Source organism: Crotalus tigris, unplaced genomic scaffold (genome assembly GCF_016545835.1).
Source record: "Crotalus tigris isolate CLP2741 ecotype Arizona unplaced genomic scaffold, ASM1654583v1 scf7180000020351.1464749751:1500972, whole genome shotgun sequence".
NCBI classification, from domain to species: Eukaryota; Metazoa; Chordata; class Lepidosauria; order Squamata; family Viperidae; genus Crotalus; species Crotalus tigris.
In genome coordinates this window covers 500,208-525,584 of record NW_024097980.1, presented here as the reverse complement: position 1 = coordinate 525,584, position 25,377 = coordinate 500,208, and the positions used below count along the sequence as shown (strand labels likewise).

Genomic DNA, 25,377 nt, shown 5'->3' with positions numbered 1-25,377 from the left:
AGATAGATAGATAGATAGATAGATAGATAGATAGATAGATAGATAGATGAAGAGATAGATGGATAGATAGATGGATAGATAGAGATAGATAGATAGATGAAGAGATAGATGGATAGATAGATGGATAGATGGATAGATGGATAGATAGATAGATAGATAGATAGATGAAGAGATAGATGGATAGATGGATAGATAGATAGAGATAGATAGATGAAGAGATAGATGGATAGATGGATGGATAGATAGAGATAGATAGATGAAGAGATAGATGGATAGATGGATGGATAGATAGATAGAGATAGATAGATAGATGGATAGATGGATACATGGATAGATAGATAGATAGATAGATAGATAGATAGATGAAGAGATAGATAGATAGATAGATAGATAGATAGATAGATAGATAGATAACCTTTTTTTGTGGGCACAGTGGCACCTTTTAAAAATGAAATATAGATAGACAGACAGACAGGATGGGTGGATAGATGGAGAGATAGATAGATAGATAGATAGATAGATAGATAGATAGATAGATAGATAGATAGATAGATAGATAGATAGATAGATAGATAGATGGATGGCTGGATAGATGGATAGATAGATAGATAGATAGACGATAGATGGATAGATAGAATAGAGATAGGTGGATAGATAGATGGATGGATGGATAGATAGATAGATAGATAGATAGATAATCTTTATTGTCATTTTTTTTACTGTGGGCACAGTGGCACCCATTAAAAATGAAATATAGTTGCTTGATCTCAAAGTGTACACATACATAACACACATTTAAACATACTATACGCAACATACGTATAGACCTACAGCCTTACATAGAAGCAACGTGCGCATGATCGAAAGGTCGCTAAACGAATGGTTATAAGTGGAGGACTGCCTGTCCCGCAACGGGACAATGGGAGGAGAAATGGGCATGGGCCCGATCCTGACCTCGCAGGGCTCATGTATCCCCCCTCAAGGGGGATTCACTTTTAACAACGGTGGCAGGAAGGTCATCAAATGGGGCAAAACCCCACCTAACACATGTTCTCACTTAACAACAGAAATGTGGGGTCTCCATGGTGGTTATAAGTCGAGGACTTATCGTTAGAAGCCCTTACATTGCTTCTGAAGAAGAAATAGAGAAAAGGGAGAATCTTGCCGTTTAAAGTTTAAAGCTCCATTTTCGAGCTTCTTCTTCTTCTTTTTTTAAAAAAGAGAGATTTCCATTTAAAAGTTACATTTTCAAGAAGAAAGGTGTGAAAATTAAAGGCTCCGGAAGCTTTGTACTTCAGTCCTGAGAGCTTCACAAAAGATACGCGGGCTTCATTAGTCCTTTTTTCCAAGCTGCCCATATCAGGAGCCCACTTACTTCAGAGTTCCTCTGAGGAGGTAAATGTCCTTTTCATCTGAGCATGAAAGAAAATAATAAAAAAAAAAAAACTGGAGAGGGCTCGTTTTAGCAGATTTCTCCACTTGAACGCATCGCGGTGGAGGTGCTGCAAAATAAATGACGGGCTTTCGTTTAAAGTAGAGCACCTGGAGCGATTGCAGAGATGAATCTGAATTCATGCCCAGGAACCTTCGTGTTCTCTTCTCCAGTCCACAACCACCGGTCTTCCTTCCAAAATATAACTCCGATCCCTGGGCTTCTTGGTTGAAGGTGGAGCAGCAGCTGGCACCTGTCCGTATGATCTAGCTAGAGTTATCCCAAAGGTGCGTTTTCAAAAGGCAACTGGACTTCCTTGTTTTTCCTGGAAGATGTTTTGCTTCTCATCCAAGATGCTTCTTCGGTTCTGACTGAAGGATGGAAGGACTCTCTCTCTCTCTCCCTCCCTCCCTCCCTTTTTCTCTTTGTCTCTCCCCTTTCTTTCTTTCTTTCTTTCTTTCTTTCTTTCTTTCTTTCTTTCTTTCTTTCTTTCTTTCTTCCCTCCCCCCTCCCTCCCTCCCTCCCTCCTTTCTTTCTTTCTTTCTTTCTTTCTTTCTTTCTTTCTTTCTTTCTTTCTTTCTTTCTTTCTTTCTTTCTCTGTTTCCTCCCTCCCTCTCTCCTTCCTTCCTTCCTTCTTTCTTTCTTTCTTTCTTTCTTTCTTTCTTTCTTTCTTTCTTTCTTTCTTTCTTTCTTTCTTTCTTTCTTTCTTTCTTTCTTTCTTTCTCTCTGTTTCCCTCCTCCCTCTCTCCTTCCTTCCTTCCATGGACTTCAACTCCCAGAATTCCTGAGCCAGCATGGGGAAACTATGGCCCCTTCATGACTGGTGGACTTCAACTCCCAGAATTCCTCAGCCAGCATGGGGGAACTATGGCCCTCTCATGATTCGTGGACTTCAACTCCCAGAATTCCTGAGCCAGCATGGGGGAACTATGGCCCCCTCATGACTGGTGGACTTCAACTCCCAGAATTCCTCAGCCAGCATGGGGGAACTATGGCCCCCTCATGACTGGGGAAACTCCCAGAATGGCCCCTCATGACTTGTGGACTTCAACTCCCAGAATTCCTGAGCCAGCATGGGGGAACTATGGCCCCCTCATGACTCGTGGACTTCAACTCCCAGAATTCCTGAGCCAGCCTGGCTCAGCTTGGAAACCTCTCCCTTTCCCCTCAGCATGGCTGGCTCAGGAATTCTGGGAGTTGAAGTCCACCAGTCACAAAAGAGCCAAGGTGGCCTACCCCTGGCCTAGCAGGAAAAACAGAAAACTAATCGTCATTTTAAGATTACCAATAAAGAACAATATTTGTAGCTCAGGGTTTGAAATGTGGGGTCCTTGGTGCTCTCTGAGCTTGGCGGGTTTTTCACAGACATTTCATGACCCAACTAGGCAACATCATCAGTGCTTTGAGTAATGAGACCCCTGCAAGAAAACAAGCCAGCTCAGAGATCACCAAGGACTCCTTTTAAGACTAGACACAGAAAACTCAGAGTAGTAAGTAAATTTCCAAGCCATTGCAATATGTTTCCAAGCCATTCCTAAAGGTGCTTTTCTTGCAGACATTTCATTACCAAACTAGGTAACATCATCAATGCTGGACGGGAGCAAAAGGTTTGCTTCTTTTCTCATCTATGCTAGCTTGGACAAGAAGCCCACGAGATGCCACAAAATTTTGCTATTCTATTCCCCGTTCGGCCAAAATAAGATATTTCCCAACCATAGCTTTATTGCATCTCGGAGCAGTTAATGCTGTGAGATTTATAGCTCCTTAATTAAAAGCTGTCATCTCCCTGTAGCTGATGCTACGTTTTTTTTTATCCCCACGACGCTATTTTTACATCGGCTAACATCAATATTATTCTCAATTTATTATTTTTATTTTTGTTTTTGGACAAATGCTTGTTGCTAGTTCCCAGCACAAAATTAGGTGTTCTTCGAAGTTTTTCAGGCGGAGATTTAATTAGGTTCTCCCCCCCCCCTTCTTGCCAACACGTCCCTTCTCCCCCCCTGAAACACACTCCTAGCATTGTTCAGTCCCCTTCTAGCTTCGTGCATCATGCCGGGAACTCAGCCGTGCGAGCAGATGCCTGTTATCATTATAATAAAAGTCAGGAAAAATAGGAGCGTTTAATGACTCACCGCTCCATCTGGACGGTGCCTGAGACGCTGCCTTAGAAGAATCTCTTTAGCAGGAGGTGTAAACGGACATCACGCTTTTAGAAGCGATAAATCCCTTTTGTGCTTTTTCCTGAGGAAGGAATATTCAAGATTTTACGGGCTAAGAAGGTCCTTGAGGCCGTCTCTTTAGGGCAGTGGTTCTAACCTTTTTAATGCCGTGACCCCCAACCGGTCGTAAGTCAAGGATTGCCCAACCGGTCGTAAGTGGAGGACAGCCTGGACAATTCCTATTGGCTTTTGAAAGCCAATAGAATTAGACTCTATTCAAGAGAGTCTATTTTTTTTTTTTAATTTTTATTATTTTAGACCAGTGGTTCTCAACCTTTTTAATGCCGTGACCCCCAACCAGTCGTAAGTCGAGGATTGCCCAACCGGTCGTAAGTGGAGGACAGCCTGGACAATTCCTATTGGCTTTTGAAAGCCAATATAATTAGACTCTATTCAAGAGAGTCTATTCTTTTTTTTTTTAATTTTTATTATTTTAGACCAGTGGTTCTCAACCTTTTTAATGCCGCGATCCCCAACCGGTCGTAAGTCGAGGACTACTCAACCGGTCGTAAATCGAGGACTACTCAACTGGTGCAGCACCGTTTGCAGAATGGGACTTTTGGCGGGCTCAGCAGGGCAGAGACAGCCTGGACAATTCCTATTGGCTTTTGAAAGCCAATAGAATTAGACTCTATTCAAGAGAGTCTATTCTATTGGCTTTCAAAAGCCAATAGAATCAAAGGGAGTAGCACAGCTAAGGAAAAGGGGGAAAAAAATGGTGGACTGCGTTGTTTGGCGACCCCCGTGAAATGGTCGTTCGACTCCAAATGGGGTCCCGACCCACAGGTGGAGAACTGCTGCTTTAGGGGATAGTAACGCCTGCATCGCACTTTTGGACGTTTCCTCGGCAGCTTGGCCCAGAATTGGCAAAATTGCACACAGGCAGGTAGTCCTCCACTTACGACTGTTTCCTGTCGTTGAGTGAGACTCTTGTGCAGTGCCGTTTTGCCCCATTTTGCAGCCTTCCTTTGCCATAGTTCGTAAACTAATCGCTGCAGTTGGTAAGTTAGCTACACGGTCATTAAGCTTCCCCACTGGCTCTGCTCGTCAGACGGTCGCAAAAGGGGATCCCGTCATAAATACGAGTGGATTCTGATCATGTGACCCTGGGGGTGCTGCAGAGGTTGTAACTGTGAGAAACGGTCATGAGCCACCTTTTTCCAGTGCTGTTGTAACTTCGAACGGTCGCTAAATGAGCTGTCGTAAGTAGAGGACCGGCCTGTATGGTCCACTGCCCCATCTTTTGGGGGAAAACGATCATAAGTCCTTTATTTTTCAGAGCCGTCGTAACTTTGAACGGTCGTCAAAGAGACCGACGTGAGTCGAGGACTATTCAATAAAGATTAAAAAAAAAAATCCGAGTGCTCAGAGAATCTTTTCAGTTGTGGCATTGTTGTTTTTTTAACCACAATAATATATCTGACCTCTAATAGTTTGAGATAACCAGTGGAACCACCTGCCTCCAGAAGTGGTGAATGCTCCAACACTGGAAGTTTTTAAGAAGAGACTGGATAACCATTTGTCTGAAATGGTATAGGGTTTCCTGCCTGAGCAGGGGGTTGGACTAGATGACCTCCAAGGACCCTTCTGAGTGTTATTTTCCTTCCTTCCTTCCTTTCCTCCCTCCCTCCCTCCCTTCCTTCCTTCCTTCCTTCCTTCCTTCCTTCCTTCCTTCCCTCCCTTCTCTAATACTGGAAGTTTTTAAGAAGACACTGGACAGCCATTTGTCTGAAATGGTATAGGGTTTCCTGCCTGAGCAGGGGGTTGGATAGATGACCTCCAAGGACCCTTCTGAGTGTTATTTTCCTTCCTTCCTTCCTTCCTTTCCTCCCTCCCTCCCTCCCTCCCTCCCTTCCTTCCTTCCTTCCTTCCTTCCTTTCCTCCCTCCCTCCCTCCCTCCCTTCCTTCCTTCCTTCCTTCCTTCCTTCCTTCCTTCCTTCCTTACTTCCTTCCCTCCCTTCTCCAACCCTGGAAGCTTTTAAGAAGACACTGGACAACCATTTGTCTGAAATGGTATAGGGTTTCCTGCCTGAGCAGGGGGTTGGACTAGATAACCTCCAAGGACCCTTCTGTTATTTTCCTTCCTTCCTTCCTTCCTTCCTTCCTTCCTTCCTTCCTTCCTTCCTTCCTTCCTTCCTTCCTTCCTTCCTTCCTTCCTTCCTCCTCTCCTCCCCTCCTTCCCTTCTCCAACCCTGGAAGCTTTTAAGAAGACACTGGACAACCATTTGTCTGAAATGGTATATAGGGTTTCCTGCCTGAGCAGGGGGTTGGACTAGAAGACCTCCAAGGTCCCTTCCAACTTTATTATTATAGTTATTATTATGAGTTTTTGAACCCAGGTCTACCTGAAATGGGCTGACGTACAGAATGGAGTCCAAAATCCGGAGTCTGTGACTTCTGAAATTTGGGGGGGCTCCCTTCGAACCGGGGTGCAGACACACCACAATCAGGCCTTTCCACAACTTTCTCGGCGGCTGAGCAAAAAGTCTAACCGGTAATTAGAAGAAGCACAGAGGAGGCAGCGGAGACAGCTAATTCTCTCCTTTTGAAAACCTGAATCATTTTTCCAAGAATGCACCTTCACACTTCACAAAACACCTGGTTGTTTTTCTCGGCAGTGGCGGTCTCTGAGTGGTCTTTCATGCTCCGTCTGCGGTGGCGCTCACGGGCAGTTTTGGGGGGGGGGGAAGAGATTCTTGTTTGTTTTTCTGCAGGGAAACTGGGACATCCCCCCCCCCAAGAACTAATTTTTCCGAAGTAGCTTTGCCGGGACTCAAATGTGGCTTGTTTGACAGCCTTATGTCAGATGAGTACGGGGGAGGGAGAGTTGCCTTAGGCAGGGTTGTGTATACAAAATGAGAAACCCCCACCCCAATGTTGGTAACTAAAGGTTGGAATAGAATAGAATAGAATAGAATAGAATAGAATAGAATAGAATAGAATAGAATAGAATAGAATAGAATAGAATAGAATAGAATAGAATAGATTGTGGAATGGAATAGAATAGAATAGAATAAGGAATGAATAGAATAGAATAGAAAATGGAATAGAATAGAATAGAATTGAATGAGAATAGAGTAGAATAGAGTAGAATAAAAAGATTGAGAATAGAGTAGAATAGAATGAGAATAGAATAGAATAGAATAGAATAGAATAGAATAGAATAGAATAGAATAAGGAATGAATAGAATAGAATAGAAAATGGAATAGAATAGAATGGAATTGAATTGAATTGAATTGAATGAGAATAGAGTAGAATAGAAAGATTGAGAATATAGTAGAATAGAATAGAATGAGAATAGAGTAGAGTAGAATACAATAGAATGAGAATACAATAGAATGAGAATAGAATAGAATGAGAATAGAATGAAATAAGAAAGAATAGAATGAGAATATAGAGTAGAATAGAATGAGAATAGAATAGAATGAGAATAGAGTAGAGTAGAGTAGAGTAGAGTAGAATACAATACAATACAATACAATACAATATAATACAATACAGCTGGAAGGGACCTTTGCTGTGCTTCTCTGCGCTCTTTCTAGAGTCTCAACATCTTTTTTACATCGTGATGACCAAAACTGGATGCCGTGTTCCAAGCGTGGCCTTACCAAGACCTTGTAAGGCCTAAGGTTTATTTCGTGGTGCCTTCTCCTCAGAAAAAGGCCTCTGAGGTCTCATCCCAAAAAGTTACTTGACCCTTGACGGACTTGCTCTTTATCCGCATCGTTTCACAGACGATGTTTTGACTGTCACAAACGGAAGGATGCAGAGAAATCCTTAAGGAGTCGCCCTTCTTGATCTCCTCTCTGATTTTTTTCCCCCCTTCAGACTGCAGATAGAAGAATCCTCAAAGCCCGTCAGCTGGACGATGCAGCTGGATAAGGCGGTCACCACCAATTACAAGCCCGTGGCTAATCATCAGTACAACGTGAGTCGCTTTTCACCTTTTTTTATTCTGGTTCTTTCTTCAACTCAGATTAGAGGCCTTGCTGGACCCAGGTTGCTGAATATGATTGTCCAGCATCACATACTACTTAGTAAGAGTATTGGATGGATGGATGGATGGATGGATGGATAGATGGATGCATGCCAGGGATTCCCAACCTGGAGTGCGAGACGATATTCCAGGGAATGCAAAAACCTGGGTTTTCAAAATTATAGTGTCCATGCATTATTTTATTTATTTATTTATTTGTTTATTTATGAGACTTACATACCGCTTTAAGTGCAAGCACTCTCTAAGCGGTGTACACCAGTAAGCAATGTATATATATATATTTACATTGCCCCCAACAATCTGGGTCCTCATTTCACCTACCCCGGAAGGATGGAAGGCTGAGTCAACCTTGAGCCGGTGAGATTTGAACCGCTGACCTGCTGAACACAGTCAGCTAAAGTGGCCTGCAGTATTGCACTCTAACTGCTGCACCATCTCGGCTCCTTATTGAGCTTCAATGGACTCCAGAAGATGGCAGAGGACAGGAAGGCCTGGAGGAACGTTGCCCACGGGGTCGCGATGGGTCGGACACGACTTTGCAACTAACAACAACAACATGCATAATTTGTTGCCGTTATTTCAAACTTTCGTAAGGGGCGTGAAAATATATCAGAAGCGTTCTAGGGGTGCAGGGTATAGAAAAGGTTGGAAGCTCAATAATGCTGATGTAAGTGTGTGTGTGTGTGTGTGTATAATGTATGTGTGGGTGTTAAATTTATTGGCCACTCATCTTACCATAGAGGAACTCTGGATGGGCTTACAATTACATCTTAGTTAAAACAAAAAATGTTAAAATGAAACCTTACAGCCAAAGACACATGGGGAGGGGGGGCCAGTCTGCAAAAAACAACTGAGCTCAGAGAGCACCAAAGACCTCACAATCCTCCTCCTCCTCCTCCTCAACTCCTTTCTAGCACTGATGATGTTACCTAGTTGGGTAATGAAACATCTGCAAAAAAACAGCTGAGCTCAGAGAACACAAAGGACCCCCACACTCTTCCTCCTCCTCCTCCTCCTCCTCCTCCTCCTCCTCCTCCTCCTCCTCCTCCTCCTCCTCAACAATTCCTTTCTAGCACTGATGATGTTACCTAGTTGGGTAACGAAACGTCTGCAAAAAAATCAGCCGAGCTCGGAGAGCACCCAGGAACCTCACCGTTGAATCCCGAGCTACAAATATTCTCTTCCGTTGCTACATTAAAATTGGTTTGTTGGGTCAAGAGTGGTTTTGAATGTCACCTGATTGGGCTGAATTGCTTTACGGGATAAACAAAACCCTTTTTTTTTTTTAAAAAAAAAATTAAACTCAGTTCTGTCAAAATACCCTAAAATTTACCCTCTTCGTGCTACCATAAAAACCGAAGGGAGCTGGATTATTTCTGTTGCCGCTGTTAAACGCAACACTCTCTAACTAGTTTGAAAATATGTATTTTTGTTGTTGTTGTTGTTGTTTCAATGACTAGATTGAGTACGACAAGAAGAAAAAAGAGGACGGCAAGCGGGCCCGAGCTGAAAAGCAGCAAGTGCTGGACATGCTCTTCTCTGCTTTTGAGAAACACCAGTATTACAATATTAAAGACTTGGTGGATATAACTAAACAGCCCGTGGTAAGTCAACCCTAAAAATAAAATATGAGCTGAAACCACAAATAGCTTTATTGGGTACAATCCCAGAAAACATAAATGAAAAGTATCGCGGTTTATGCTGACAGTTGCAAGGACAAATTATGTACAGTGTTGGAAAAGAGGAATCCTAGAATGGCACAGAACCCTTGAGCTGGGGGGGACCTCAGAGGTCTCCTAGTCCACCCCTGTGCCCAAGGCAGAAGACTTTATTCCACCCCGGGTCCAGTCTCTTCTGGAAAGCCTTTAGTGATGGAGCATTCACTGCTTCTGGAGGCAAGGAGTTCCACTGGTTAATTGTTCTAACTGTCAGGTTGTTCCAGGTTGCTTCTCTCCTTGATGAGTTTCCATCTGTTGCTTCTTGTCCTGCCTTCAGGGGCTTTGGAGAATAGCTTGACTCCCTCTTCTTTGAGGCAGCCCCTGAGATACTGGAACGCTGCTGTCATGTCACCCCCTCGTCCTTCTCGCGCCCACACCCCCAATTTGGAAGCATCCATAGATGATAGTTTCCCATGTAATATTGTTGTCATGCTAAATTTCGCCACCAGTTGCACAAAGAGATCTCTGCAGTGAGTTATTCTGCAATTACCTTCCGTGAAGTAGGCTTAATCCCACTGCGTATTTTGCATCAGTCCCCTTGACGCTCCCGTCTTGAAGGGTCTGGAGTTGTGGCTGTCTAGGAATCCGTGGCCATAAATTGAAATATTTCTCCTGCAGCTGTGAGTCAGTTGCTCTAGAACAGAGGAACCCAACCTTTTGGGCACCAGAGACCGGTTGTGTGAAGGGAGGTTTTTCCGCGGACCGGAGGGTGCGTGGTTTTGTGTACTGCCTGCATCTCGCGGGTGTTGCTTTGCGTGTTTGTGCGGTACGGTTGCTGGCATGTTGCGGACCGGTACCGGTGCACAGACCGGGAGTTGGGGACTCCTGTTATAGATGGCTCTAGCCCAGAGGCTCCCAACCTTTTGGGAACCAGGGACCGGTTCCACGAAGAGAGGTTTTTCCACAGACCGGAGGGTGCGTGATTTTGTGTGCTGCCTCATCTCGCGGGTGTTGCTTTGTGTGTTTGTGTGGACCGGTTGCTGGCATGCCGTGGCCCGGTACCGGTCCACGGACCTCTGGACTAGATGATCACTTAGGACAGAGGTCCCCAACTTTTGGGACACCAGGGACCGGTTCCGTGAAGAGAAGTTTTTCCGAGGACCGGAGGATGCATGGTTTCGTGTGCTGCCTGCATCTCATGGATGGGGCTTTGCTTGTTTGTGCGGACCGGTTGCTGGCATTCCGCGGTCCAGTACCAGTCCATGGACTGGGGGTTGGGGACCCCTGTTATAGATGACTCTAGTCCAGAGGACCCCAATCTTTTGGACACCAGGGACCGGTTCCGTGGAAAGAGGTTTTTCCGCAGACCGGAGGGTGCGTGGTTTTGTGTGCTGCCTGCATCTCATGGATGGGGCTTTGCTTGTTTGTGCGGACCGGTTGCTGGCGTTCGCAGCCCAGTACCGGTTCATGGCTTGGGGGTTGGGGACCCCCGCTTTAGAGAAAGCAAATTGTAGATACTTGTTTTATTTCTCCATGCCGAAGTGCTGCCGTTCCAACTCCTTCGCCTCCTACAAACTAAGAAGCTGACTAATTGTTTTGTTTCTCCGTGACAGATATTGATTTTGCTCCTCTCGGTAGAAAGGCAAGAAAATAGGAGAATATCGACGCAGCAGCCGGGAGCCGATGTTGGAGGGATTTGACGGGGCGTCTAAGGGATGGAGAAAACGGGAACGTTAATTTCAAAGGATAAACAGAGACGAAAACTAATCAAAGTCCGCCCAGTTTCCTCCTGTCTCTCTTTCCGACTAAGCTGCGGAAGGACGCCAGCCGTCGCTAGCGCTGGGCGGGGCTCCGCAGGCAGAATTTTATGCGTTGCGTAGTGGGGGTCATCCCCTGACCTACGGCCACAGTCGGGCCCAGAATTTACGTTGCTAAGTAAAAAGAATTTGTTTACCTGGGTTTTGCCCCATTTTACGACCTTTTGGGCCAGTGTTGTTAAGGTGAATCGCTGCAGTTGGTGAATTAGTAACCCCGTTGTTAAGCGAATCCAGTTTCCCCCGTGGACTCGGCTTGGCAGAAGGTCGCAAAAAGGGGATCACGTCTCCGTTTTTCTCTCTCTCTCTCTCTCTCTCTCTCTCTCTCTCTCTCTCTCTCACACACACACACACACACACACACACACACACACACACAGGACACTGTGACCATCACAAATGTGAATCGGTTGTCAAGCGCCCGAAGGTAAATCACGTGACCCTGGAGGTGCTGTAACTTTGAACGGTCACTAAATGAGGACTACTTGCACATAGTACCCACCGGACGTCTTCAGAGGTTCTTAGGCTCCACCCATCATCCAGGAGTTTACTTTAAGGTGTGGCTGTGTTGTCGAAAACGCTTGATGCTTCTTTCTGTTGGGTTGTGTAAGACAAGACAAGCTGTGAGACCCTCTTGAGACGTGACAGTGTTATCTGCGCGACCACCAACCCCCTGGATATAAGTAGCTCCTGCCTGCTAACACTGTCCAAAATACACACACACACACAAACACAGACATGTTGTTTGGCTTCTGGGGTCGAGAATATTACTGTTCTGCTCTTTGGCAGGCACCATCACTTGTAATATCTGTAGTAACTGACGAAGGGTCCTAAGAACGTGGGACACAGGGTGGTTGAAGGCAAGAACGATGCCGCTGAAGTTGTGTGGCTGGTGTAACCTTGGATTGTTTGGCCGGGCCAGGAAGGAGGGTGTGTTACTTGTTGCACTTGAGGACGTTCTCAGACTTGTGGTGTTCCTGCGTGAGCTGTGCGGTCTGGAATTGCCATCCTGGATCTCTGTGCTTTTGATAGGAACCCATGTGAGAGCATCCCTTTCTCTTTCCACGTTCTTCTGCCTTCATCATGCGTGGTCTTTGAGATCATGGATGGCTCCTCCTCCTCCTCCTCTCTCTCTCTCTTCCCCCTTTCCTCCTCCTCCTCCTCCTCCTCCTCCCCCCATCCTCCTGATGTTCCCTAGTTGGGTCATGAAACATCTGCAAGGAAACCACCAGACTCATAGCACACTGAGGACCCCACATTCTTCTTCTCCTCCTCCTCCTCCTCCTTTTCCCACGAGCGCAGGCGATGCTGATGTAAGTGTGTGTGTGTGTGTGTATAATGTATGTGTGGGTGTTAAATTTATTGGCCGCTCATCTTACCATAGAGGAACTCTGGGTGGGCTTACAATTACATCTTAGTTAAAACAAAAAATGTTAAAATGAAACCTTACAGCCAAAGACACATGGGGAGGGGGGGGGCAGTCTGCAAAAAACAACTGAGCTCGGAGAGCACCAAAGACCTCACATTCCTCCTCCTCCTCCTCCTCCTCCTCCTCCTCTCCTTTCTAGCACTGATGATGTTACCTAGTTGGGTAATGAAACGTCTGCAAAAAAACAGCCGAGCTCGGAGAGCACCCAGGACCCCACAGTTCTCCTCCTCTTCCTCCTCCTCCTCCTCCTCCTCCTCCTCCTCCTCCTCCTCTTCCTCCTCCTTTTCCCACGAGCGCAGGCGATGCTCTCTTTTTTCTAAATCAACAGAGTGTCGATCCTTTAGTTCCAACGGGACATACATCCAAACAAGTGATAAATACAGGTCTACTTAATTAAGCCTCCGTTTTACTTAAAGCACCCAGTTGCAGCTCCAAGGTATTTAAATTGGAACGTTCCTGCTCTGGAAAGCACATTTTCTTCTAACTGTAATGTTTTTCTGCTTGGCGAGACCAGGCAAGTGAAATGTCCTTTAATTAATCAGTTCCTCTTAATTATTGGTTTCATCACATTGTTTCTGTCTTTCCTTTTCTTCCATAATGGCAAAAGCCTGTTTGACTGCAGAAGAAAACCCAAGTAGAGGAAGACAAGTCATTACAGAGGGGGGAGGGGGGGAGAGAGAAAGTGAAAGAGGGACAGAGGGAGAGGGAGGGGGAAGAGAGGGAGGAGGAGAGAAAGAAAGAGGGAGGGAGGGAGATTAAACATTCCAAGTTGGAAAAGGGCAAGGATGCCTGGACAGTCCAATCTTTCCTTTGAGAAGATCCTCAGTCACCCAGGTCATAGTTATCCCAAAAGGAATAGGAAGAGGGAGAGAAAGAGATAGAGAAAGCAAAAAAAAAAGAGGGACGGAGGGAGAGGGAGGGGGAAAGAGAGAGGGAAGGAGAGAGGAAGAGAGAGAAAGAAAGGGGAGGGAGGGAGGGAGAGGGAAAGTGGGGGAGAAAGGGAGAGGGAGGGAGAGGAAGAGGGAAAGAGAAAGAGAAAGAAAGGGACAGGGAGAGGGAGGGGGAAAGAGAGGGAAGGAGGGAGGAAAAAGGAGGGAAAGAGAGAAAAAAAGAGGGAGGGAGGGAGATTAAACATTCCAAGTTGGAAAAGGGCAAGGATGCCTGGACAGTCCAGTCTCTCCTTTGAGAAGATCCTCAGTCATCCAGGTCATAGTTATCCCAAAAGTACTTTTTCCAGGAGGCAACTGGACTTCCTTGTTTTTCTTTGAAGACGTTTCGCTCCTCATCCAAGAAGCTTCTTCAGCTCTGACTGGATGGTGGGGGATGGAAGGGTTTAATTTCCTTGCAGACAGCCGGTCCTTTGCCTTCTTTTAGAGAATCGTTGAGGCCACTTGGGGGTTTAGCTGTGTCCTCATGGGACTTTCTTATTATTCTTGAAGACGTTTCCTTTCTCATCCCAGAAGCTTCCTCAGCTCTGACTGGATGGTGGGGAGTGGAAGGATTTATACTCCTTGCAGACGGCTGGTCCTTTGCCTTCTTTCAGAGAGTCGTTGAGCCCACTTGGAGGTTTATCCATGTCCTCAGAATCACCTGAGTGGTGCAAGTGTCTGTGGAGCCTTCCTGGAACTGCTGAAAGGACCATGTTGTAGAAGGTCCCCAGAAGGCTCCACACCCATTTGCACCACTCAGGTGACCCCGAGGACACAGGTAATCCTCCAAGTGGCCTCAACGACGCTCTTAAAAAAATGCAAATGACCAGCTGTCTGCAAGGAGTATAAATCCTTCCCTTCCCCACCATCCGGTCAGAGCTGAAGAAGCTTCTGGGATGAGAAGGGAAACGTCTCCAAAGCATAATAAGGAAGTCCAGTTGCTTTGTGAAAAAGCACGTTTGGGTTTTCTTCTGCTTGTTGATCACCAAATTTATTTATTTTTTTGGATTCCTATGATAAGTTACTGCCCCCTTGTGGGGAGTTGACGCTCTACTACTATATGATTAATATTGGGAGAATTGGCATCCGCAGACACACAGAATCCACCCATCCTAAGCGTTGGCTGCTTTGAATCTACAGCTATTTTGGAAATGTGTAGAGCAGGGGTCTTCCAACTTGGCCCTTTGATGACTGGTGGACTTCAGCTCCCAGAATTCCTCAGCCAGGCACGCGTAGATATGGTAGATGTGGACCTTGTCTTCCAAATTAGGGGTGATTTGGGTGAGGTTTACATCCTGTTGATATTGATAATGAACTGGGATGCTGATAATGAAGGTCACCAGCTTTAATATGGATGTAGAATTTAGAATAACAGAGCTGGAAGGGAACCTTGGAGGTCTTCTAGTCCAACCCCCTGCTCAAGCAGGAGACCCTACAACAGTGGTGGTGAACCCATGGCATGGGTGCCAGAGGTGGCACTCAGAGTCCTCTCTGTGGGTACAGGCGCTGTTGCCCCAGTCCTAGGCCTTCAGCTGGGTTTTATAAAACCTTTTCACTTTAGGCCTCCGCCGCCGTGTGCAAAAAAAAAAAAAGGTTCAATCAATCAGTCAATTTCAACTTCTCGTGGGAAAAAAAAGATCTTGCAAACTTGGAATTGATTGATTGAACTTTTTAGTCCCACCCAGTCTGCCGTTATCACTGCAGCCACGCCCACCCAATGGGCCACACCCACCTAATGGGCCACGCCCACCTAATGGGCCACGCCCACCTGGCACTCAATGATGCATAAGTGGGTTTTGGGTTGCAGTTTGGGCACTCGGTCTCTAAGAGGTTCGCCATCACTGCCCTACACCATTTCAGGCAAATGGCTGTCCAGTCTCTTCTTAAAAACTTAAAAAACTTAAAAACTTCCAGTGTTGGAGCAGCCACAACTTCTGGAGGCAGGTTGTTCCGCTGGTTAATTGTTCTCACTGTTTCTCCTTAATTCCAGGTTGTTTCCCTCCTTATTTATTTATTTATTTGACTTATATACCGCTTTAAGTGCAAGCACTCTCTTAAGCGGTGTACACCAGTAAACAATGTATATATATATATTTACATTGCCCCCAACAATCTGGGTCCTCATTTTACCTACCCCGGAAGGATGGAAGGCTGAGTCAACCTTGAGCCGGTGAGATTTGAACCGCTGACCTGCTGAACACAGTCAACTCCTTGATTAGTTTCCATCCGTTGCTTCTTTTCCTGCCCTCGGGCACTTTGAAAACCACCTTGCTCAACTTTCCTCCCCTCACCCCCATTTAATTCTGAGGAAGTAGAAAAACGAATTAACCTCCACCGTCAGCTTGGTGTAAATGTATTCTTTGAAGGGAGGTTGTCCTCGGTCTGGGATAGGTTGGCTTCAACATAATGACATCCTATATTCATACCACATTCAGTCAATCTCTCTGCTTTCTTTCAGATCTATTTAAAGGAGATTTTGAGAGAAATAGGCATCTATAATTTTAAGGGGCCACACAAAAGCACTTGGGAACTGAAGCCGGAATACAGGCATTATCAGAATGAAGATAAAAGCGATTAGCAACCTGGAAGCCATCAACTTTGAAAGCAGAAGAAAACTTCCATCATTCAAAGAGTAAGCTTTTGTAATCAGCCCTGTCTCCATTGCTTAAAAGATTTTTCTGGAATGCTATCTAACTTTTTAGTGGTATGTTTATTGCATACAAATTATTTATAGAATAAACTTGGGTTTTTAATGTATGGCCTTTTCTTGCAATTTCCTTGCATTTTATAAAAATATAACCATGTTAACAAATCGAGTAAGAAGTTTTATTTAATGCTGGGCTGGTATTAGGATCAGCCTCTTGAGTCAGCCCATTATATTGAACAACAGAGAAGTCTTAAAATAACTTTAAAGACAGATACATTTATTCTAAAAATTATTTACCTTCAGGGATCCAGATTGTACTAGGCTTTTGGTTCCAAAGGACACAGCCGCATTTTTGAAAACTGTTTCCCAAGAACATGTCCTGGGATGGCGAATAGCCTTTACATGCTTGTCAGAATAATTAGAAGTTGGACATATTTTCAATTGGCCATAAATGGATTTTAGAATGAGTCAGGTAGAAGAAACTTTATATTTAGGCACATAGCTGATAGTGAAAAGAAGGAAAAAAATAACCGAATTAAAAGCAAACCATTCTGGACATAATCTAACGTTCTGTTTCCATTGAGAACGCAAATCAGCTGGCGTTTCTTTTGCGGCCTTCAAAATTAATTCTGGAAGGTTGGTGAAACTTAGAACATAATACATAGAATAACGGAGTAGGAAGGGACCTCAGAGGTCTTTTAGTCCAACCCCCCCCCCCGCTCAAGCAGGAAATCCTAGACCAGGGGTGTCAAACTCGCAATGTCACGTGATGTGTCATGACGTATCGTGACTTTTTTTCCCCACTACCGGCAATGGGGTGGGCGCGGTTTTGGCATGATGTGTCCGGCCCGTGGGCCGGCAGTTTGACACCCCATTTCAGACAACTTCAATAGTGCTGGCAGAAAAACCTCATAGACACAGTCCTCAAAGGACTCGGGAATCCAATTTGACGTTTTCCAGAACCCCCAAAATGTGAATGAAATGGTGGAACATGAACTAGAACAACTGCTCCCTCTGATAGTAACATTACAATGCATTTTCTCTGATTCTAAAAACTTACTGTTGAGTAATTTTGTTGATCTATACCATTTCAGACAAATGGTTGTCCAATCTCTTCTTCAAAGTCTTCAGTGATGGAGCATCCACAGCTTCTGGAGGAAAGCGGTTCCACCGGTTGATTGCTGTCCACGTTAGCAAAATTCTACTCAGTTCTAGGTTGCTTCTCTCCTTCTTTAACTTCAAAAGCAGGTGTGATGTACAAAGGGATAGTGTTATGTCTTAGACATACTATATGGTTGGACATCTTCCATCGGGGTTATCAGCACAGATGTGTTGTGGCCGCTCCAATTCTGGCTTTGCACCAGAATCTTGGGATGAACCAAGATGTAGAATCTGGCTAAACTTGGCAGAACATAGATGTTCTAGAGCAGTGTTTCCCAAACTTGACAATTTTAAGGCATGTGGACTTCAACTCCCAGAATTCCCCAGCCAGCGTTGCTGGCTGTGGAATTCTGGGAGTTGAAGTCCTCATGCCTTAAAATTGTCAAGTTTGGGAAACACTGTTCTAGAGTAAACTAGTCAGAATTTAGCCTTGAGCATTGATTGGCCAAAGGTTCACTTGGAAAGAACCTCTGTTTATCTATGCTAGAACATCCACGCTGGGTTACAGAAGTGGAATAAGTAAAAAGAAGAAGTTCACATTCCCACAAAGTTGTAATCACCATTTTGGGGTTACAAAAAACTTGAATCAGATAAGAAAAAGACCCAACGGAATGTTAGATATTCTATCATTTTGAAATTGGTTATCCCAAAGGGGCTTTTTTCACAAGGCAACTGGACTGGACTGGACTGGACTAGAATAATAATGGAATGGAATAGAATGGAATGGAATGGAATGGAATGGAATAGAAGAATAGAATAGAATAGAATAGAATAGAATAGAATAGAATAGAATAGAATAGAATAGAATAGAATGGGACCTTGGAGGTCTTCTAGTCCAGCCCCCTGCTCAAGCAGGAGAACCTACACCATCTTAGTCAGATGATTGTCCAGTCTCTTTATAAAAACTTCCAGCGATGGAGCACTCACAATTTCTGGGGGTAAGCTGTTCCACTGGTTGATTGTCCTCACTGTCAGGAAGTTTTTCCTTAATTCCAGGTTGTTTCTCTCCTTGATCAGCTTCCAAGCATTGTTTCTTGTCCTTCCCTTTGGTGCTGTGGTGAACAACCTGGCCCCCTCTTCCTTGTGGCAGCCCCTCAGATACTGGAATATTGCTATCATGTCTCCCCTATTTCTTCTTTTCTTTAGATTAGCCAAGCCCAAGTCCTGCAGCCATTCTTCATATGTTTTAGTCTCCAGGCCTTGGATCATCTTAGTTGCTCTTCTCTGAATTTTTCCAGTCTCTCAACATCTTTTTTTGTGATATGGTGACCAAAATTGGCTGCAGTATTCAAGGTGTGGTCTTACTAAGGCTTTATAAAGCGGTACTAATACCTCGTGTGATCTTGATTCTATGCCTTTGTTTATACAACCCAGGATTATATTAGCTTTTCTGGTTGCTGCTGCACACAGCTGGCTCATGGTCAAGTGATCGTTCACTAGGACTCCAAGATCCCTCTCACAGTTGTTGTTTTTGAGCCAGGTCTCGCCCAATCTGTATTTGTTCCTTTGGTTTTCCCGGCCTAAATGTAAAACTTTGCTTTTCTCCACGTTGAAACGCATTTTGTTGGATAGGGCCCATTGTTCAAGTTTGTCCAGATCTTTTTGGATCCTGTGTTTGTCTTCTGGGGGGTTGGCTACTCCTGCCAATTTGGTGTCATCTGCGAATTTGTTGAGTTCCCCTTCAATTCCTTCATCTAAGTCATTGATGAAGATATTGAAGAGTCCTGGGCCTAAGACGGATCCTTGTGGTACCCCACTGCTTACTTCTCTCCATGTGGATGTAGTGCCACTGAGGACTACTCACTGAGTACAGTTTGTCAACCAGCTACAGATCCACTTGCTGGTGATGTTGTCTGTTCCACCTTTTCTCTAGCTTACCGGGGAGTAGGTTGTGGTCTACTTTATCAAATGCCTTACTGAAATCTAAATATACGACGTCCACTGCATTTTGTTGATCTACTAGTTTAGTTACTTTGTCGAAGAATGAGATGAGATTGGTTTGGCATGATCTGTTTTTAACCAACCTGTGCTGGCTGCTAGTTATGACTTGGTTTGCTTCTGGTTGTTCGCAGATCTGTTTTTTGGTTATTTTTTTCTAGGATCTTCCCAGGTATTGATGTTAAACTGATTGGTCTGTAGTTTCCTGGGTCCTTTTTTCCTCCCTTTTCTTGAAGATGGGGACCACATCAGCCCTCTTCCAATCATGGATACTTCCCCCGGTGCTCCGGGATTTATGGAGGATGTGGTGCAACGGTTCTGAGATAACCTCTGCCAGCTCCTTCAGATATAATCTGTCGGGTCCCGGTGATTTGTTTTCATTTATTTATTTATGAGACTTATATACCGCTTTAAGTGCAAGCACTCTCTCAGCGGTGTACACCAGTAAGCAATGTGTATATATATATATATATATATATATATATATATATATATATATATATATATATATATATATATATATATATATTTACATTGCCCCCAACAATCTGGGTCCTCATTTGACCTACCCCAGAAGGATGGAAGGCTGAGTCAACCTTGAGTCGGTGAGATTTGAACCGCTGACCTGCTGAACACAGTCAGCTAAAGTGGCCTGCAGTACTGCATTCTAACTGCTGCGCCACCTCGGCTCTTCATCAAGATTGGACAGGTGTTCTCTTACCATTTTCTTCCTTAGCATGTCTTTTGCAGTGTGTTGGGCTACGGTTTCTTTTTGTGTGAAGACTGACGCGAAGTATGAGTTAAGCAGCTCTGCTTTCTCCCTGTGGCCTATAATTTCCTTACTACCTTCTGTCTTTAGTGGGCCTACCCCTCGTTTGTTTCTCTTTGTTTCGCTTCTCATCCAAGAAGCTTCTTCAGCTCTGACTGGATGGTGGGAGAAGGACAGGATTCAGGGAGAGCTGTCCAGTCAGAGCTGAAGAAGTTCCCTTTGTTGGATGAGGAGCGAAATGTCTTCAAAGAAAAACAAGAAAGTCCAGTTGCCTCCTGAAAAAAAAACAACAACAAAAAAACACATTTAGGAAAACCATGACCTGGATGATGAAGAAGCTCCACAACACATTTGGCTGTAGTATTATTATTTATCCTTTTTATTACCTTCTTTACTTCTCCCTTTTGTTGGTCTTCTTCTTCTTCTCTCTGTTGTTTTGCAAGTAAGCGGAAGCAAGCTGCTGTAACCGGAGACAAATTCATGGTGTGTCTAATCCAGGGGTAGGCAACCTCGGCTCTTTTATGATTCATGGACTTCAACTCCCAGCATAGCTGACTCAGGAATTCTGGGAGTTGAAGTCCATGAATCATAAAAGAGCCGAGGTTGCCTACCCCTGGTCTAATCGCCCTTGGACAAATAAAAGATTCAATTCAATCCAGTCCACCCTTGCCTATGTCCTTCTCAACTAAGCTGGCAGAATCTAGCCAGAAGGACGGAATTCCCAGATGTTTGGATCCCAAGAGTGGGCGGGCTTCAAGAACCATCTACCCCCCAAAGTCCTTGCTTTTGCTTTGCTTTGCTGGCAGCTCATCTTGCTTTGTGGATTTACAAGCCTGCTGTCTTTCATGACTTGGTTCCTTCTTATCTATCTCTCTTATCTAAAAGGGATTTTCTAGACTCAATTCCTGGCTTTCATCCTTCTTGCTTACGTGCCTGCTTCATCTTTGGGAAGGGCGGCTTCAGCCTGGCCTCAGAAGGGGCTATCACCATTGAGTTGGTGCTTCCCCATTTATGAGCGACCTTGGCTTCCATTGTGAGAACTGAAGACACAACGAATGAGCGGTGGAACTCATAGCAAAATATTCAGCCAAAATGAATGGCTAATAGAATAGATCAAATCCTGCTTGAGCAGGGGGCTGGACTAGAAGACCTCCAAGGTCCCTTCCAGATTGTATTCAACTTCTATTCTATTCTCCATTCCACATTCTATTCTATTCTTTCTATTCCTTTATTCTATTCTATTCTGTATTCTATTCTCCATTCCATGTTCTATTCTATTCTATTCCTTTTCTCTATTCCTATTCTATTCTATTCCAATCCATTCCATGCCATTCCATTCTATGCCATTCCATTCCTTATTCTATTCTATTCTATTCTATTCTGTTCTGTTCTATTCTATTCCTTTTCTCTATTCTATTCTATTTTCTATTCATTCTCTTATTCTAGTCTAATTCTATTCTATTGGCAGTAGGTTGTAGTAACTATCTTCTATTGGTGGTAGGGTTGTAGCAACACTATCTTTTCTATTGGTGGTAGGTGGTAGTAACTCTATCCTCTGTTGGTGGTAGGGTTGTAGTAAGGCTATTGTCACAGCATGTAAAATATTGTTCCATGGTACTTATCCCACCAGCAGGAATAAGGTGGGCTAAGGACTCCCACTTCTAATGAGGTAACTTTTTGGAGTGATTTCTGACTAAAGCACAGGATACCCTCTTGCATCTGATTTGAAGGCATTATTTTCCGTTCCGGCGACTGAAGGAAATGGAAAAGGTGCTTACGAACACGTTGCTTTTCCCCCCCAGGTCTGTTCTCAACTCTGCCTTAATGATGGCTAATTCAAACCTGCCTAGGATTCCCCAGTTGGCTTTCTAACACCTATCTGGGCTGGCCACTAGGCCTCCAAGGCCTTTTTGATTGTGTAAACCTTTTCAAATTGTTGTAAACCATCTCAATATTTTTGTATGGAAAGGGGCGTTTGTGTATAAAAAAGAGACCTTCTCCCAAGAGTAATTAAACCTAATGTGGGTAAATTTATCTGGAATATTGTGTGGGATTGGATAGCAATTTTCAGGAAACGGGATCGCAAGCTGCATTAGTGGAACTCTGGAGACACTTGGGGGGAAAAGCAATTTTCCTTGCAATGGAAGAATTTCAGACGTGTTTGTGACTCTAATACTTGATGCCCTATATCAGGGGTAGGCAACTGTGGCTCTTTTATGACTGGTGGACTTCAACTCCCAGAATTCCTGAGCCAGCCATGGTGAGGGGAAAGGGAGAGGTTTCCAAGCTGAGCCAGGCTGGCTCAGGAATTCTGGGAGTTGAAGTCCACAAATCATGAAGGGGCCATAGTTCCCCCATGCTGGCTCAGGAATTCTGGGAGTTGAAGTCCATGAGTCATGAGGGGCCATAGTTCCCCCATGCTGGCTCAGGAATTCTGGGAGTTGAAGTCCACGAGTCATGAAGGGGCCATAGTTCCCCCATGCTGGCTCAGGAATTCTGGGAGTTGAAGTCCACCAGTCATAAAAGAGCCAAGGTGGCCTACCCCTGCCCTATACTCTATCAAAGCCTATTAAGCACAGCAATTATCTATATACTGCAGAAACGTCTTTGAATCGTGCCCCCAGACATGCAGAAATGGTATATACATTTCCATAAAAGCGTTTTATAGAATGTGGCAGTCCGAATTCCCTTAAAATTGCCAGCGCTTCAACTTTTCATCCAAAGCAAGGGTGCAAAAGACATTACAGGTGGAACACAGAAAGGATTGAAATGTTACAATTTATAGAGAGATCGCCAAGGGGGTCATTAAAATAAAACTAAGTCTATTGGAAGCGCTCAGAATAAATAAGGGAACACTTCAAATCGGCTCCACGAATTTTTTTTTAACAACCAACGATTTAAAAATGAAGTTTTGGCTTTAAGGTGGACTCAACGGCAAACGTTAACATTTCTCTGGCTCAAAAGATTACATGTCTTGTGAAAGTTTTGCATTTGGATCTGCCAGCAAGACCCATGTTTTACACTAAAGTAACCTGAATACTCTTAGGCTAGTTCCTCTGTAGAAACAAACCTTTTTTAAAAAACAAAAATCTTAATGCTTTGCTGCCTCAGGCCTAGGTACTTAGGAACTTCATAGACATAAAAGTATTTTTTTTCACCCGGCTGTTTAAGCGTGGTCTTCTTGAGAACTTTCTTACCAAGAGAATTAAACATGCCCAGTTTTATATACTGAATAAACAGCCCAGTTGCACTCACACAATCTGGTGAACGACAGGATGTGGGGTCTTGATGCCCAGGAAATAGGAAAAGACTATAGCTTTGCCCGTCAATATGTGACTAATACTTCAGAATTCTGGGGTTTTTTTTTTTTCCTTTTAACATTTTGAACATAAGGCTCAAAATAGGAAGTCTGCCAGGGCAGTGAATAGATCTTACTTCTTCTATTATCCCAGCATAGTCCTTAATCAGACTCTTAAAACTGAAAACGCTTACCCCGTGCATACAAAAGAGCTTTTTTTCTCAGTAATTAAGCTCCCTATTAGCCAAACACCCAGGGTTTGTAGAATACAGAGCGGAAAGGAAATAGTGAGACTTTAAAAAACACTACCCTCAACATTTAAGCTAGGAAGTTAAAATGTTTAAAGGATCGACCCAAAGTCCTGCAAATGAGCGATTTCAAGGGCAACGAAACCGCATAGCCAAGCCAAAAAAAAAAAAATGCACACGCAAATCACAGAAGCATTTAAGCGGTTCCCAATAATACACTTTTGATAACACTGTTTGGCTGCTTTCATGTGACCCTTTTTCAAAGAGGCTGTGAAAGGCCCAAGAAAAGCAAAGCTACAGATAAAAGCTATCCTGCACTCACTTCTATTTAAAGGACATTTCTTCTAGTTTCCCTCTACTGCAGTGTTTCTCAACCTTGACCATTTTAAGGCATGTGGACTTCAACTCCCAGAATTCCACAGCCAGCAATGCTGGCTGTGGAATTCTGGGAGTCGAAGTCCACATGCCTTAAATATTGTCAAGGTTGAGAAACACTGCTCTACTGCAAGTGACAGGAAAACGTCTAGTTGTGCTATACACATATTTGCTCTTCATAATGCAAAACACCGGTGTTCCTAATGACCAATTTATCTTCTAATATACCCATATGACAGGCAATTGCTTTAAGCATCATTTAAAAACTCCGGGGTACCATTGCCGAACAGAAAAGCTTCCAGGTGTCGGGACTCTAAAGAACTTTGCTTTGTGGAGGGAGGTCTGTCTATTTAGAATCACCTGCACAACATAATTGAAACACAAAGCGAAAATACTAGAACCACACCAAATATCCAGAGAGCACTCGGTTTGTCTATCTTGTCAATTACAGCTAGCAGTTCCCATTAAAACCAATGCTGAAAACAAACTTAATAGTTTGACTTGCATATTTAATAGATTTAAATAGGAGTGCACCTATCTATCCATCTCTTACCTCTACATGTCTGCCTATCTATCCATTTGTCTCTATCTCTACACCTGTCATCTATATCCTTCTCTAATCTGTCTCTGTATCTACCTATCCATCTATCTCTACATCTATCAGTCTGTACGTCTCTCTAGATCTGTCTCTACATCTATATCTATCCATCTATCCCTCTCTAATCTCTACATCTATATCCATCATCTATCCATCTCTACATCTCTATCTACCCATCTATCCATCTCTACATCTCTATCTACCCATCTATCCCTCTCTAATCTCTACATCTATATCATCTATCCATCTCTACATCTCTATCTACCCATCTATCCATCTCTATCTACCCATCTATCCCTCTCTAATCTCTACATCTATATCATCTATCCATCTCTACATCTATCCATGTCTCTACACCATCTCTCTATATCCCTCTCTACCATCTCTCTACATCTATATCTATCCATCATCTATCCATCCCTAATCTCTATGTCTCTATCTCTACATCCGCCTATCGATCTATCATCTATCTACGCACCAGTCAATGGTTAAGCTTTATAGAAAAACAAGGCCATGATAAAAAGTAAAACTAACAATCCACTAAACCTGCTATTCCCGAAAATAAGGCACTTTCATTTACAAAATTAATAATTGTAATCCTGTCTGCTCAGACCTACCAACTCTTTATACACAGAATCCAGAGCCACTCGATCTGCGCTCGGTCATCCTAAACCTATGCGTATTTTTTACTACTAGTGCTGAGCTGAACAGCTCTTGCTAGCCAGGTTCAAAGATTGTCTATCCTTGTTTACACCCAAGAGAGGTTTGATGGGAAAAAAAAATTTTTTTTGAGCTTTTCTTTCTGCTTAAGAGAAACATGGGCAGAGGAAGTCCTCTGTGCAACTGAACTCTCAAAATTAG

At 43.9% G+C, this 25,377-nt stretch overlaps 1 protein-coding gene and 1 long non-coding RNA gene across 3 annotated transcripts in view; one reads left to right on the top strand and one right to left on the bottom strand.

Moving 5' to 3' along the window:
- Positions 1–17,579, top strand: part of GTF2F2 (general transcription factor IIF subunit 2) — a 66,548-nt gene extending 48,969 nt beyond the window's left edge. The window contains exons 7-10 of one of the 2 annotated variants that reach the window (XR_005559573.1): positions 7,484–7,583; positions 9,113–9,256; positions 15,941–16,114; positions 17,224–17,579. Coding sequence is in view for 1 of the 2 variants with exons in the window: in XM_039366723.1 (XP_039222657.1) it covers positions 7,484–7,583; positions 9,113–9,256; positions 15,941–16,060 (364 nt within the window). In the remaining variant the exon portion in view is untranslated. Of the gene's footprint in view, positions 1–7,483; positions 7,584–9,112; positions 9,257–15,940; positions 16,291–17,223 lie in introns of those variants that run through there. The other variant, XM_039366723.1, reaches the window with a different exon arrangement.
- Positions 17,580–22,756: 5,177 nt separating this feature from the next.
- LOC120318722 lies at positions 22,757–24,630 on the bottom strand. Its single transcript, XR_005559574.1, has 2 exons — positions 24,047–24,630; positions 22,757–23,918 (listed from the first exon to the last, which is right to left on the bottom strand). It is a non-coding gene; the product is annotated as an uncharacterized LOC120318722 (long non-coding RNA).
- Positions 24,631–25,377: the final 747 nt, after the last annotated feature.